General features: G+C 39.1%; 1 protein-coding gene across 4 annotated transcripts in view; it reads right to left on the minus strand.

Annotated features, from left to right (window-relative positions):
• Positions 1-795: 795 nt before the first annotated feature.
• Positions 796-12,194, minus strand: part of rtkna (rhotekin a) — a 95,328-nt gene continuing 83,929 nt past the window's right edge. For 3 of the 4 annotated variants that reach the window (XM_028457732.1, XM_028457733.1, XM_028457734.1), the window contains exons 4-11: positions 10,822-10,939; positions 8,673-8,897; positions 8,475-8,569; positions 7,625-7,731; positions 7,356-7,487; positions 6,433-6,598; positions 4,643-4,747; positions 796-3,078 (exon numbers count right to left, since the gene is read on the minus strand). In XM_028457732.1, coding sequence (XP_028313533.1) covers positions 2,363-3,078; positions 4,643-4,747; positions 6,433-6,598; positions 7,356-7,487; positions 7,625-7,731; positions 8,475-8,569; positions 8,673-8,897; positions 10,822-10,939 — 1,664 coding nt within the window. In that variant the 3' untranslated portion in view covers positions 796-2,362. Of the gene's footprint in view, positions 3,079-4,104; positions 4,202-4,642; positions 4,748-6,432; positions 6,599-7,355; positions 7,488-7,624; positions 7,732-8,474; positions 8,570-8,672; positions 8,898-10,821; positions 10,940-12,194 lie in introns of all 4 variants that reach the window. The other variant, XM_028457735.1, reaches the window with a different exon arrangement.

The following is a 12,194-nucleotide window of genomic DNA, read 5'->3' on the forward strand; positions in this document are numbered from 1 at the left end:
TGCACAGCTCCTAAATGGACCTGCACATTCTTTGGTTGCCCACAGGGGATTCTCTGATAAGATTTACTTTGAAAGGGAGAAAGTGAAGCAGTAGAAAACAGGATATAATATGATCATCACAAATCTAAAGCATTAAGTGCTCTGATTGAAGCCCCATAATGCACTGGAAGGTACTTCGGGCAAAGCAGCGGAAAAAACAACTTTGTGAACATTCAGGAACGTTAGGATTTGCACTGATCCTTGCATACCTTCTTCCATTAATTTAACCCTTTTCAGTGTAAAAACAAGTATGACTTTTAATTCTCTTACCATTTGATTGATCTTACGTATTGAGTAATGTTACTAAAATAAACATGTTTCAGTACAGAAGCTTAGCTACTAGTCACTTAGAGCAATACGTTCTGCCAGCAACAGTGGTTCAGGATCTAGTCTTGGGTGAAATACTGAACCCTGATGTAGCCACAGCTGTCCTGGTGCACAATGACTGATGTTTGGCTGCCATTTGCCGCCTACGGACCCTCTAACCACCACCAACATTCATACACAATTCATAACCATTTACATAACGACAATGACTTGGATGGAGCAGGATTCGAACCCCTAACCCTTCGGTTACTGGACACCACACCCTACCACTGATCCGCAGTCACCCTGACACCCGTTGGTGCGTGAATGGGCGATTGTGCTAAAATTGGAAAACACTTTGGTGGTATTAAAAGTACTAAAAAAATAATGAAGTGGATTTACCAGTGAAATTCCAGTGTTTCATGAGCACAAAAAAACCAAAGGCAGTCATAAATCGATAAAACATTTATTACTATTAATAATGTTATATTATTTAAACCATATGTCCCATATTTCTCATGAAATGCTCGTCTTTGAGGATGGAATCCATGCAGCACAAAACACTTTCCCATTCTTTGTTGTTTGTACAGTCAATAATTAAAGATCTGCAGATCAACTGTTAAGCACAATGAGAATGATCAACGCAGCTGCGTTTATAGCAAAATTAATAATATAACAAAAGACAAAGTATATGTCGACATGTAAAATTTATCTACAGTAACAAATGCTTACGTTCAGGCATTTGATAGACTTTTGTAAAAAGGCTTGTGTTAGTTCTGAGTCTTTATAGATCAATTCTCAATATCCACAATAGAAGAGGTTCTCTGCAATTTAAAAAAAACAAAACCAAACACAAAACATTTGTTTTAGTAGCTTCTGACTGCTGTGAGCTGCAAAAAAATGGCAACAGGTAACATATTTAAAAATAAAGGCAAATGTCTACATAATTCAACAGCTTTCCAATCATTATCATTGAACCTGATATGTGTAGAGAGTCGTGTGAGGATTTCAAATGAAACTTTCCATCTGTTTTGCATATCGTAGGATTGTTGGAGGTTTCACATTATAATGGATTTATTAGAATCGTGAAACAATGAAAACCTGTGAGGCCACAGCAGAGACAAAGAGTTTGGATCTGCAACCCAATAATGGCAGTTTTTCCAATGCAGTGGAGAATAATTTATGACTGGTTTCCATCTTATAAAAACCAGTGCAGTGAGTATGGGAACTTGCATTACATTACATTATTCTCAATATTTATAACTGGATTCCTAAAACTTTTCAGGGCTTTACACGCCTCACATCCATTAAAAAATATTCCTGGAGTCTGTATTCCTAGATTATTTATGTACTTTAATGAATACCTACTTGAAATTCTGTCTTGAATGTTCATTTTATTGTAAAGTTGTATTTAAATTAGTTTAAACCCACAGGTCCCCACACACCAGTTTGAGAATAAGTTTGCTTTATGTTATATCATACAAAAAAAAAACAAAACGACACATAAAAACAGTTGAAAAATAATAATTACCTTCCACTTCCAACGCTTAAAGGTTTCCAAAGCAATTATAAATGCAGTATGTCATTTAGCAGCAACTGCAACCTTTAAAAACAGAGTTAGTGCATCAACAGATATGACATCAAAACAATTTACTGTAACCTTTTCCAGTTTTAGAGTTTAAAGACAGAGTTGACCTAAAAAAAAATATTGAAAGACTTCTTTGTTGTCTTATCATCCCTCTACTACCATTAACTTTAAGAGGAATCATTGTACCATAATAAGGTTTTTAGAGTTGAATTTAGCAGAAAAACCTCCAGTGATAGTTGTTTGTCCTGTGTGTTAAACGACATTTCCAGTTTAACTGTATTCTCCAACAGGGTACAGGCAGTCATTTCATCCTCCTCATGGTTATGCATTGGACCCCACAGATATTCAGAGTTTGATTCACATGCGTTAGGACACTTAGAGCCAAGTTAAATGAGCACTGTTGCCTTAAAAAAAAACTAATGTGAATGTTCACACCTGACTTTGGAGCCAGTTGCGAGGATCAAGTCTGGACCTGAGGTTCCGGAGGCTGCGTCGAGCAGGTGAAGGTCTTGAGAAAGAAGCCCCCTCAGAGGACTCAGGGCTGTGGCTGCCCTCACTGTTGGTGGAGCTGTTGCTGGAGGTGGAGCTGGAGCAGGACAGGGTGGTCTGTGTGCTGTGCTGGGACCGAGGAGAACGAGAAGAAATGGGGTGAGGACCAAGCAGGGAAGAGGAAGGAGGTTGGCAGGGACACTGGAAGGTACCAACTCCTCCGTAACCCCTCACACGAAGGGTGCTGAGCTTGGCATCAAGTGAAAGAGTGCGTGGCCTGAGATGAGAGTGTGAAGAAGGGTAAAGAGAGAAGCTTGAAGAAGGCTCAGGCCAACCATGATGGTAGGAGGACGGACTGGTGCTGCCGTGGCTGTCGCTGTCTGAGGTTAGGCTGGCATCCGAGGCCAGCAGACCCATTTGTGGGCAGCGAAGTGGGCTCGCAGGGCTCCGAGCTGGTCGATGAGGGGTGCAGGGACTGTGGCCAGACAGGCGAGAGGTACAGTGATGAGGACGGCCAGCGCCTTTGGTACTGTTCTCCTCAAACAAAGACATCCAGGTGGGCGATGTGCCCAGCTGGCTACGGAGCTCCAACTCCTGCATTCTGCGAGCCAGGATGTCTGAGACAGTAGTGCTGAGGTCATCTGATGACTCAATAACTGCAGGAGAGAACAGGAGGAGTCCAAACTCATCACCAAACAAAGACCCACTAACATTTCATGCCATTGAACTACTAAGAAATAATAGAGAAAATAGGCTTTTTAAATTGGAATATTCTACGACACTGTTTAGTATATAGTCATATTGCTCTACATCAGGGATGTCAAACTCATTTTAGTTTAGGGGCTAAATATGGACCACTTTGATCTTAAGTGGGCCGCAGTTTTTAGGTGGGGAAAAGAAAACAAATAGTTTTTAATATCAGTCCCTGTCGGATTTTCACTTCAAAAATTCTTGATTTTGTAACCAATTTATGTGGATTTGTTTGTAAGAATTTGCAAAATTTGTGGAAAAATTGAGAGTTCTTTCCACAGTTTGCAAAAAAAACAAAGGAAAACTGCAAGCCCAAAAAATATTGTAAAGTCTGTAAATATCTATTTCCCCCACCTGTTAATATGTATACATCTGTATCCTTTATACTTTTAATATTTTCTCTATTTCAATTTTTATACGGCCTCTATTATTGTATTATTTATTTATCTTCATTGCACCTTTTTTCGAGTGTCTTGGGTTTTCTGTGTTGCCTTCTGTTGTCTTTTTTATTGAACTTTATCTGATGTAAGCCATCATGACAGTAAATATCACCATAAAAATTATTCAATATCTACAACTGAATTATTTGGTAATTTACACAACAATTCATATATTCTGTCATTTTTATTGTCTCATGCAAGCCAAATTGGATGCTCAAAAGGGCCAAATTCGGCTCCCGGGCCTTGAGTTTGACACTTTCATTTAATTCACATGAATATTGAACATGAGGGCAGTCTGGTGTAAACGTGGCAGCCAATCAGAGCACAACAACCCTCTTTTCATGAATTTATTCTTACACCCACACACGTGAGCTATGGGTTCAGATCACGATCCCTATGGATGAGGAAATCCTTATATAACAAATAAAAAAACACTCATCAGGTCAATCCAGTGCAGACTGTTATATCTCTAGCCTTCTGCTGTTACTTCACCTGTCGTTGTAATAAGACGAGAGCAGAGCACGAATCTCAGCAGACACAGCGTTATCCTGCAGCAGAAGACCCTCATAGGAGGGTGAGGCAATAGGTGCTGCCAGGGGAAAATAGGAGGAGCAACAGGATGGTAGGCCAAAGGAAAGAAAAGGAGGAATGATGGAAGGCATGCAAAATGTGCAGGAGTTAGTTATAGGAAAGAAAATAATAAGTTTGAGAATGAATAAAAATTGAGGTGAAAATTATCAAGAAAATATTTGAATACAAAGAAAAGAAAAATGGCAATAAAGGAAATGACAAATTAAAATGAATCATTAAATAATAACCAAATCACAGCACACAAACGTAGTTTTGAGGGAAGAGGGAAACAGAGAGCATAAGTTAGCATGTGAGTGATAAAATCTCTTCTACATACAGTGCAGAAAAGGAAGATATTAGAGGAAAATGTAAACAAACAGCATCGTTCATGCACAGGCCTGCTCCCCGCGCACACCCACACACACACGCACATAATGATATAAACCAAAAATGTTGGTACCCATTTCGTGGTATAGAGAGCCTTGTTTTGGTGTGACAGGGGCCGGTTTCCGTGGCGATGGCTGTTCAATCTTCATTAAATCATCACAGCACTGCTTCCACTGACCTGTCAATAAAAAAATCATTGTCAAATACCACAAAGACTGTGTTAACACAACACACTTCTACTAAACATCCATAAGGTAGCATTTAACAAACAACTTGTGATCAGCGTAATGCAACTAATGACAATCATTTATAATAATCCTTTAATATAATATTATATAATAATAATCATCCATAATTCTTTGTTATTATTATTATTATAGTTATAGTGTTTCTGGTTTGTTTGTGTTTTTTGTTCTTCGCACCATCCACCAAGTTAAAGTATTGTTTTTAAACTGCACTTGGAGAATAAAACTGATTCTGATAAACATATATAGTACAATCATGATCATTCAGACTCAGTAAAAGTGTTAAGTGTATTTAACAAGACTCACTGAATCATCTTTTCTGGTCTTGATTAAAGAAATGTAATCTACAGCTAAAATTTACTCAGTTTTTACCCTCGACCGATGGTTATTGTCATCAGTTCGTCATCTGTCTGTCCGTCTGTCTGTCTGTGTAGAGTGACGTTGGTCTTTTAATGCAATACCCACCAACCACTCTCACACCAAAACCTTGGTACTAACGGGGGGATTCTAGGTAATGAAGAAAATTTTCCAGTCTGACAATTTTTGGTGAAAAAAAACAGCGTTTTTGAGGGTTTTGTTTTTGTGGACTGATTTTATAGAATGAAAGGAGGTGGAGCATTGATACCTTGCTGTAAGGTGACATTCATTCAGGGCTCTTGATTAGTGGCAACAATTTTTATCTTTGTGTTTGTCACAGAAACTACTACATATTAAAATTATATGTATAAACAGGCGAGTAATCATATTTAATAATGCTTTATTCCCCTACAGGTATTATAAATGTAATGGATGAACCATTTCCAACTATAAATTCACTGAAGTGCTTAGCTTGGTTACAATAAATCAATGTGAATTATTTTTCGTGACTATTTTGAGGATTTTTCAAATGTCAGGCCGAGGGCTTTCAAGTGCGGGGACGTTATGTTTTCGTTTACAGAGGACTTTCAGTTTCCTTCAGTAAAAGTAATAGTAAAAGTCGGGGAATGAAATCTGCGGGGAACAAGGACGACACGAACAACGATGGAGAGGAGGAATGAAAAAAGACAACACTGACTACAGATGAGAATAAATCCTACATAAAAAAGGACAAAAAAAAAAAAAATTAATTGTGTTCAGAACAACCTAAGACTGTTTGACCAGAGAGACAAGCTTTGATGTAAATTTTCTGTGTAAAAAACAGGGGACGGGACTTGGATAAGCAAACTGCTTCTCTCGTCTCCTTTTTCGGCATGTACAACAAAAAAAAAAAGGAATAACAAAACTGTGAATGCAACCATGTCGGAAATAAACTGAATAAATAAATATATAAACTCAACCCCAACAACCAAAAGGCTTATTAATTAGCAAATTACTCTATAAAAGATGTCTCAATAAAACTAAAATATATCATTTACAAAAAGAAATGCAGTACAGCTTTGGCTAAATTCATTGAGAGGCGGAGCAATGCACAGATGTGCCACTGTGTGTATGATTTTCTGCGTAATAATGAAAGTGTGTTACTAAAAAACTAAATCAACAAATGTTTAACACTGTGCTCTCATTAACTAGAGTTGTTATAACTTTTGTATATTTCCTGCATTGTCGAGGTGGAAGCAAGTAAACAAAAAAACCTTCTCACTCATATCATAGAAATGTTGCCAGAACGCCTCCATCCAGCGGTGTGTGTCCTCACGGCTGTCAGTGGTCAGAGTGTGTGTGACCTCCTCTCCTCCGTACTGGTTGCTGATGCAGATGTTCTGCACTTTGCTTTGAGGGTCTTTTTCAGACGCACGTATCCTGGTCTCCTGAAACACAGGAATGACAATCATCAGTTGCTATAAAAGGCCTCTCTTCAGTGGTGAAAGTCATCAGGCCTGAAAGAACAAAATGATGTGCTGCAACAAATGCTCATTATAGAAATTGTAATTATAGATCCCCCACAGAGAAAAAGGCCACATTGATAAAAGCCACCAATTAGTCCTCTTCCAGATCATTTTCCTTCTACAATTATCAGACAAAAGGAACCACTAAATACGCCCTCACCCTCATCTTTCTCATTATACTTAAAACCACTAGATGGCAGTGTAACTCCACTTGTTGACAGGTTACCAGACAACATCCTTCATGGAGTGAGTGGATGGGACTAATTGTAGCTCCAGAGCTTGAATCTGAGGTTAGCAGAAGGATCTGGATCAAGGGTCATAAAAGACTAAATCAGACATTTTAGAATAAGACAGGAAGCTCATTGGACGCTAAAGTTCAGAATCATAAAATCCAGATGGTAAAAATCCTTTCAAAATGGTGCCAAGAAAAAAAAAGAAGACTTTTGATATATGATACGAAAAAGGTTTGCTGAATAGATTTCAACTGTCATGAATACTAAATTATTTGAACAGTCACTTCATTATCTGACATTTTCTTTTAAATTCTCAAAGGTGAGAACCAAAAGTGTGATTCATTCAAACGTTGAGCTTACACACATTTTGTGATTGCCAGAAAAAAAAATAAAAAAAAATAATGCTCATTCCTGGTTTCTGTGCTGAATCCGCCTCAAAGACTGACCTTGTTGATGCCTATAGTGAAAGCTGGTTCAATGTTGGACTCCACATCCTCCTGCTTGTGGTAACAAAAAAGACTTGAACCCTTTAGAACTGCAAATGCATTCGTCCAACTCTGAGGGTCACCTCCACACTGCTGTAAAGAACAAAGCACATGGGGGCCAAAGGAGAATGAGGAGGGGAGAGGACAAAGAATAAAGTGAGAAACTGAGCAAATCCACTGAGGAATGGTCCACATTGCTGCTGCTGCTGCATGGAGAACTGCCAACTTACCTTCACTTTCAAGCACCCACTCATCATCTGCTGGGTCATACAGTGAGGCTGAGCCACGAGGCGGCAACACATACTGCCATACAGGGGCAGCCAGTACGAGCACTCGTCTACAGGGAGAGAATAAACACCTTCAGTAAATAAATAAAAATATCCTCACGTCATTCAAGATTTATACACAGACACACATCGTATTCCAGTAGCGCACACACATTTTGTCCTTGAGTCACACTTCCCTCACAAAACAGAGCAGATGAGTGAAGGAAACTGGCAGCTGCAGAAAGTGTCATGAAGTGCAGCAATGAAACTTTACAGCAGGCTGAAGGGCCAATGAATAAAACACTAGGAGCCTGTCTGTCAGAGGGTCTGGGCCCTTGTTAGCCAACATCATTACAGCTTCACACAGCAGTCGCCTCGCCTTGCACAGACTTTTTAATCTGTGACCTTGACAATGGCTGCCTGTCAGACGACACGTGAGGACTGAGAAGGGAGGGTGCTGCACAGTACGGTTTATTTAAAAAAAAAAAAAAAAACTTTTTATTTAAACTTTTAGGTATGATTATGCATTCTAAAAGTCGCTCTCATAGTACCCAGATACAAAAACTAGTAAAAATCAAATGCAAAGTAAATAAATAAGAGAAAAAAAGGAAAAAAAAAAAGAAGGGGGTGGGGGATGGCGGGTGGGGGAGTGAATAATACATTGTTTAATATATTTGTTGTTTATTTTTAAGGAAAATTAGGCAAGGAGAGACGCAAGCATAAGCAAGAAGATAGCAAAAAGTAGACATATTGTAGATGTTGGCAGAGATAGAACAGATCAAAGAGAGGGTGACTGATGAAAGCCGGCACTTACCACTGCCTGAGATGCTGAGGTCATGTGTACGAAAGCTGTCCTGGACGTGAGACAGAGACAGGGTGGTGTGAGCTAAAAGATGATACTTTGGGCCCCTGGAGAAGATACAATAACAACAAAAAAACAAAGTGAAGATTTATTTCAGCATTCACTCTGAAAATATAATGTGAGCTCATTATGTTTCCACTCTGTACTTACGGGACTGAGGGAACTGGCAGCAGCAGCGGAGAGGCCCCTCCGTTGCTGACGGGGCTGCAGGAGCCCGGCTCGATGGCAGCCCGGAGCTTTTTTCCTGCTGATCGTCCCAGCGAAGAGCTAAGCTTGCTGGCTAGTTTCCTGGGAGTGCTTCCTGCTGAGTAGTCGTCTTCTGAGCAGCAGCTGTACAGCTCCACGCGCAGCTCAAAACCTGTGCTGGCTTCATTACTGCCAAACAAACAAAATGAATAGTGTTGTTTTTATAGGCAAATTAAATGGAATTTAATACTAATGTTGGTATTTTGCTTTGTATTCTTGTATATCTTAAGTTACTGATTATTAATTGGTCAGTTTGTTTTCCTATTTCATTTAGTACTCATTGTGTATTTCTAGAAGTCCAAACAAAAATTGATTAAAAAATAGGGGCAGGATTCAATAGGTCTTTCTTAATAATAATATTAATGCATTGGATTTTATATAGTGTTTTATCATCGACAATCCAAGCACTTTACAGAATTAAAGCATTATTCTTTTACTCCACACTTAGTGATGGTAAGCTACTATTGTAGCCAAAGCTGCCCTGAAGCAGACTGACAGAAGCGTGGCTGCCATAGTCCACCATCAGCCCCTCCGACCACCACCAACACTCACGCACTACATTCATACTAGGCAATGTGGGTGAAGTGTCTTGCCCAAAGACAAAATGACAGATACCAGTGGAGTGACTGTCCCGCACTGTGGCACCTGGAATTATTCTAATATTTTGCATTTTAATGCAATTAATGTGATCGGATGTAATGTCTTAATTTGCCGATTCGATCAATGACATCATTGTCATGATGAAACTTTCTGTAGATGCTGTCATTGCATTGTTTTATTGTCTCATTTACACTGAAGAGTTGTTTTGCTTTACGTGACACGACTTTATTTCACTTGCATTTGTGCACAAAGCTGAAAACCTATGCGCAAACGGCCAAAATGTCTTGGTTGGAGAGAAACAGCTGAGCGTCGGACTTTTTCCCCAGTCTACGGGCTCTCGCTTTCATACCGAAGACTTCTGTCCGTTTCAGGGTGATGGTGGACACAGAGCTCACTTGCTTTACAGCAGTCATTGAGTATGACATGAGACTCTGAAAAAATAAATGTTGCAGCTGTTTAATTAAACCAATCACTCAAAAATGCCATTATAATCAATCTGCTCTGGTCGAACACGCTTCCTCACTCCGCATACCGGTCGAGCTGTTAAAGGGCCACACACACACTGACAACAAATGTTACGTTCAGGTCCTGCATTGAAATTCTTCAACTCTTCCACTCCCTCACAGTCACAAGGCTGCATTTAGGTTCCGAAACATGGTACCGTTTGATTTTCTGTGAATCTGTACCAGGTAGTACCGAAGGAATTCGGTCGGTACCTAAAAAAAAACCAACCTGAATTCATAAGATCGGATCGGTGATCTTTTTTTTTTTTTAAACTCACTGATCGATGATTGGTCCATATTCTTTAAACATAAACAAAAATCAAGTATCTTTACTTTTGCACAACATAAAACACTTGCAAGTGATGTGTCTTTGCTCTAGGTCTTCATCATGGTCACATATAAGAGAATTGGTCTTGCCACTTGTTTACAAAGCGTTTTTGCTACGTTTCTCCTGCCATGTTACAAGACTGCTAGCAACAACTTTCCTCGTGTTGGCCTGCAGGCGAGGCTAGCTTAAGCATTAGCTTTGAGAGGGGCGGGGCTTAGGAGCTTGCATGCGCATGCATTAAACAACTCAAAGTTAGTAATCATTTTTTCTCATGTGTGCCAAGCTTTATTCTTTGTAGATATCTTAAATCATGGAAGTTTGTTTCATTTAGCAAATACAACATATGTATAATTAGAAAAAAAATATAAAATCATATATGTATATTTATAATAATTTCTCGATTGTTATTTTTGTAATAGTTAAAAGTAATAATCAAAATCGTAATCTAAAATTTCGATAATTGCACAGCCTTAAAGAATCCTTTGCCTTTCCTTTATTAACATTTTGTTGCTGTTACACTTGAAAGCAGATTCATTGTCTGATTCCTGACACAGCCTGAGCCCTAATCCTACCACTGCACAGCACAGTCCTCTAATCATTTCAATAGGTGGCCTTGACTTACAAAACAATGGTGTTGTCGAAGCAAATATCCGTGAGTGTCCGGTCAATGATCACCATGTCTGTGTCAAAGATCTCTCCACCCAGCTGCAACAAGCAGAACACTGCACACCGATGGAGCTCTGTGGAACACAATGTAAAATGTCAGTGTAAGCTTTTGTAAAACCTTTTCTTCTGTTTCTCAAACAAACATCTAACATATTTCAGAAAAGCAACTACATCCACTGGGTAGACAGCATTAAAAAATGAAAGAAAGATAATCTCCTAATACCCTAATATATAGTTTTAGTGACATGAAACAAAAACAAAAAAAAAATCCTTCAAATTATTGGAAAATAAAACGCATCTATGATTTTAAGAAAACAAAACATTTTCTTCTAACAGCCACCCAAAAATGTTCTTTTGTTTTTTATTGTTCTTTCTTCTAGCTCAGTTGAACTCATTCTCGTGAGGCTTGACTAGGCAGGTGAGGAAAGGATAATATCTCACTCATCCAAGTCTCATTGGTTCACTTTACATGGTGGTGGTCTTAATGGTCTTGTCTAAGAGCCTCGTTAAGCTTTGTTAAGCATCCCAGTATCGTCTCTAGAGTTCATTTACAGGAGTAGGTCATGCAGATTAACTGTGTTCAACTTAATAAGAGACAAAGCACAGTATATTGACTGAACATGGCTTAGCCAACTTTGACATTTTCAACAGGGGAGATAGACACTGTACTGGTATATTTAAGGAGCTAATATGTGACTGGGTTTCCATGGAGTCTAAGACATGTACGGTGCCTAAAATTCCCAACAGATTTGATTAGCTTTCCCACTTTCCTCCTTCTGAAACTGGTCCAGTTCAGATCAAAAATGGCAGAGGGGTCAAACTCATTTCTACCAAATATGGAGCAGAGCAGTTTGATCTTTAGTAGTGCACAGATTTTAGATGGGAAAAAGAGCAAATTCAACAATATTGTACCATAGTTTGCACTTAAATTTTATATACCATACATTATGGTAAATGGACTATGGTAAATGGACTAGATTTATATAGCGCTTTATCACCACACTGAAGCAGTCTCAAAGCGCTTTACATAGCAGCTCATTCACCCAATCACTCTCACATTCACACACCAATGGGACAGGACTGCCATGCAAGGCGCTAGTCGACCACTGGGAGCAACTTAGGGTTCAGTGTCTTGCCCAAGGACACTTCGACACATAGTCAGGTACTGGGATCGAACCCCCAACCTCTCGATCAGAAGACAACCCTCTACCACCTGAGCCACGGTCGCATCTAAGGCATCTACAAATGACACGCAATAAATCATTATTTATCGATTTAGTGGTATTGTTTGTGGGAAAATGCAGGATTTTAGAAAAATTAAAGAGTTCT

The sequence above is a fragment of the Gouania willdenowi genome, chromosome 9 (assembly GCF_900634775.1).
Source record: "Gouania willdenowi chromosome 9, fGouWil2.1, whole genome shotgun sequence".
Taxonomy (NCBI): Eukaryota; Metazoa; Chordata; class Actinopteri; order Blenniiformes; family Gobiesocidae; genus Gouania; species Gouania willdenowi.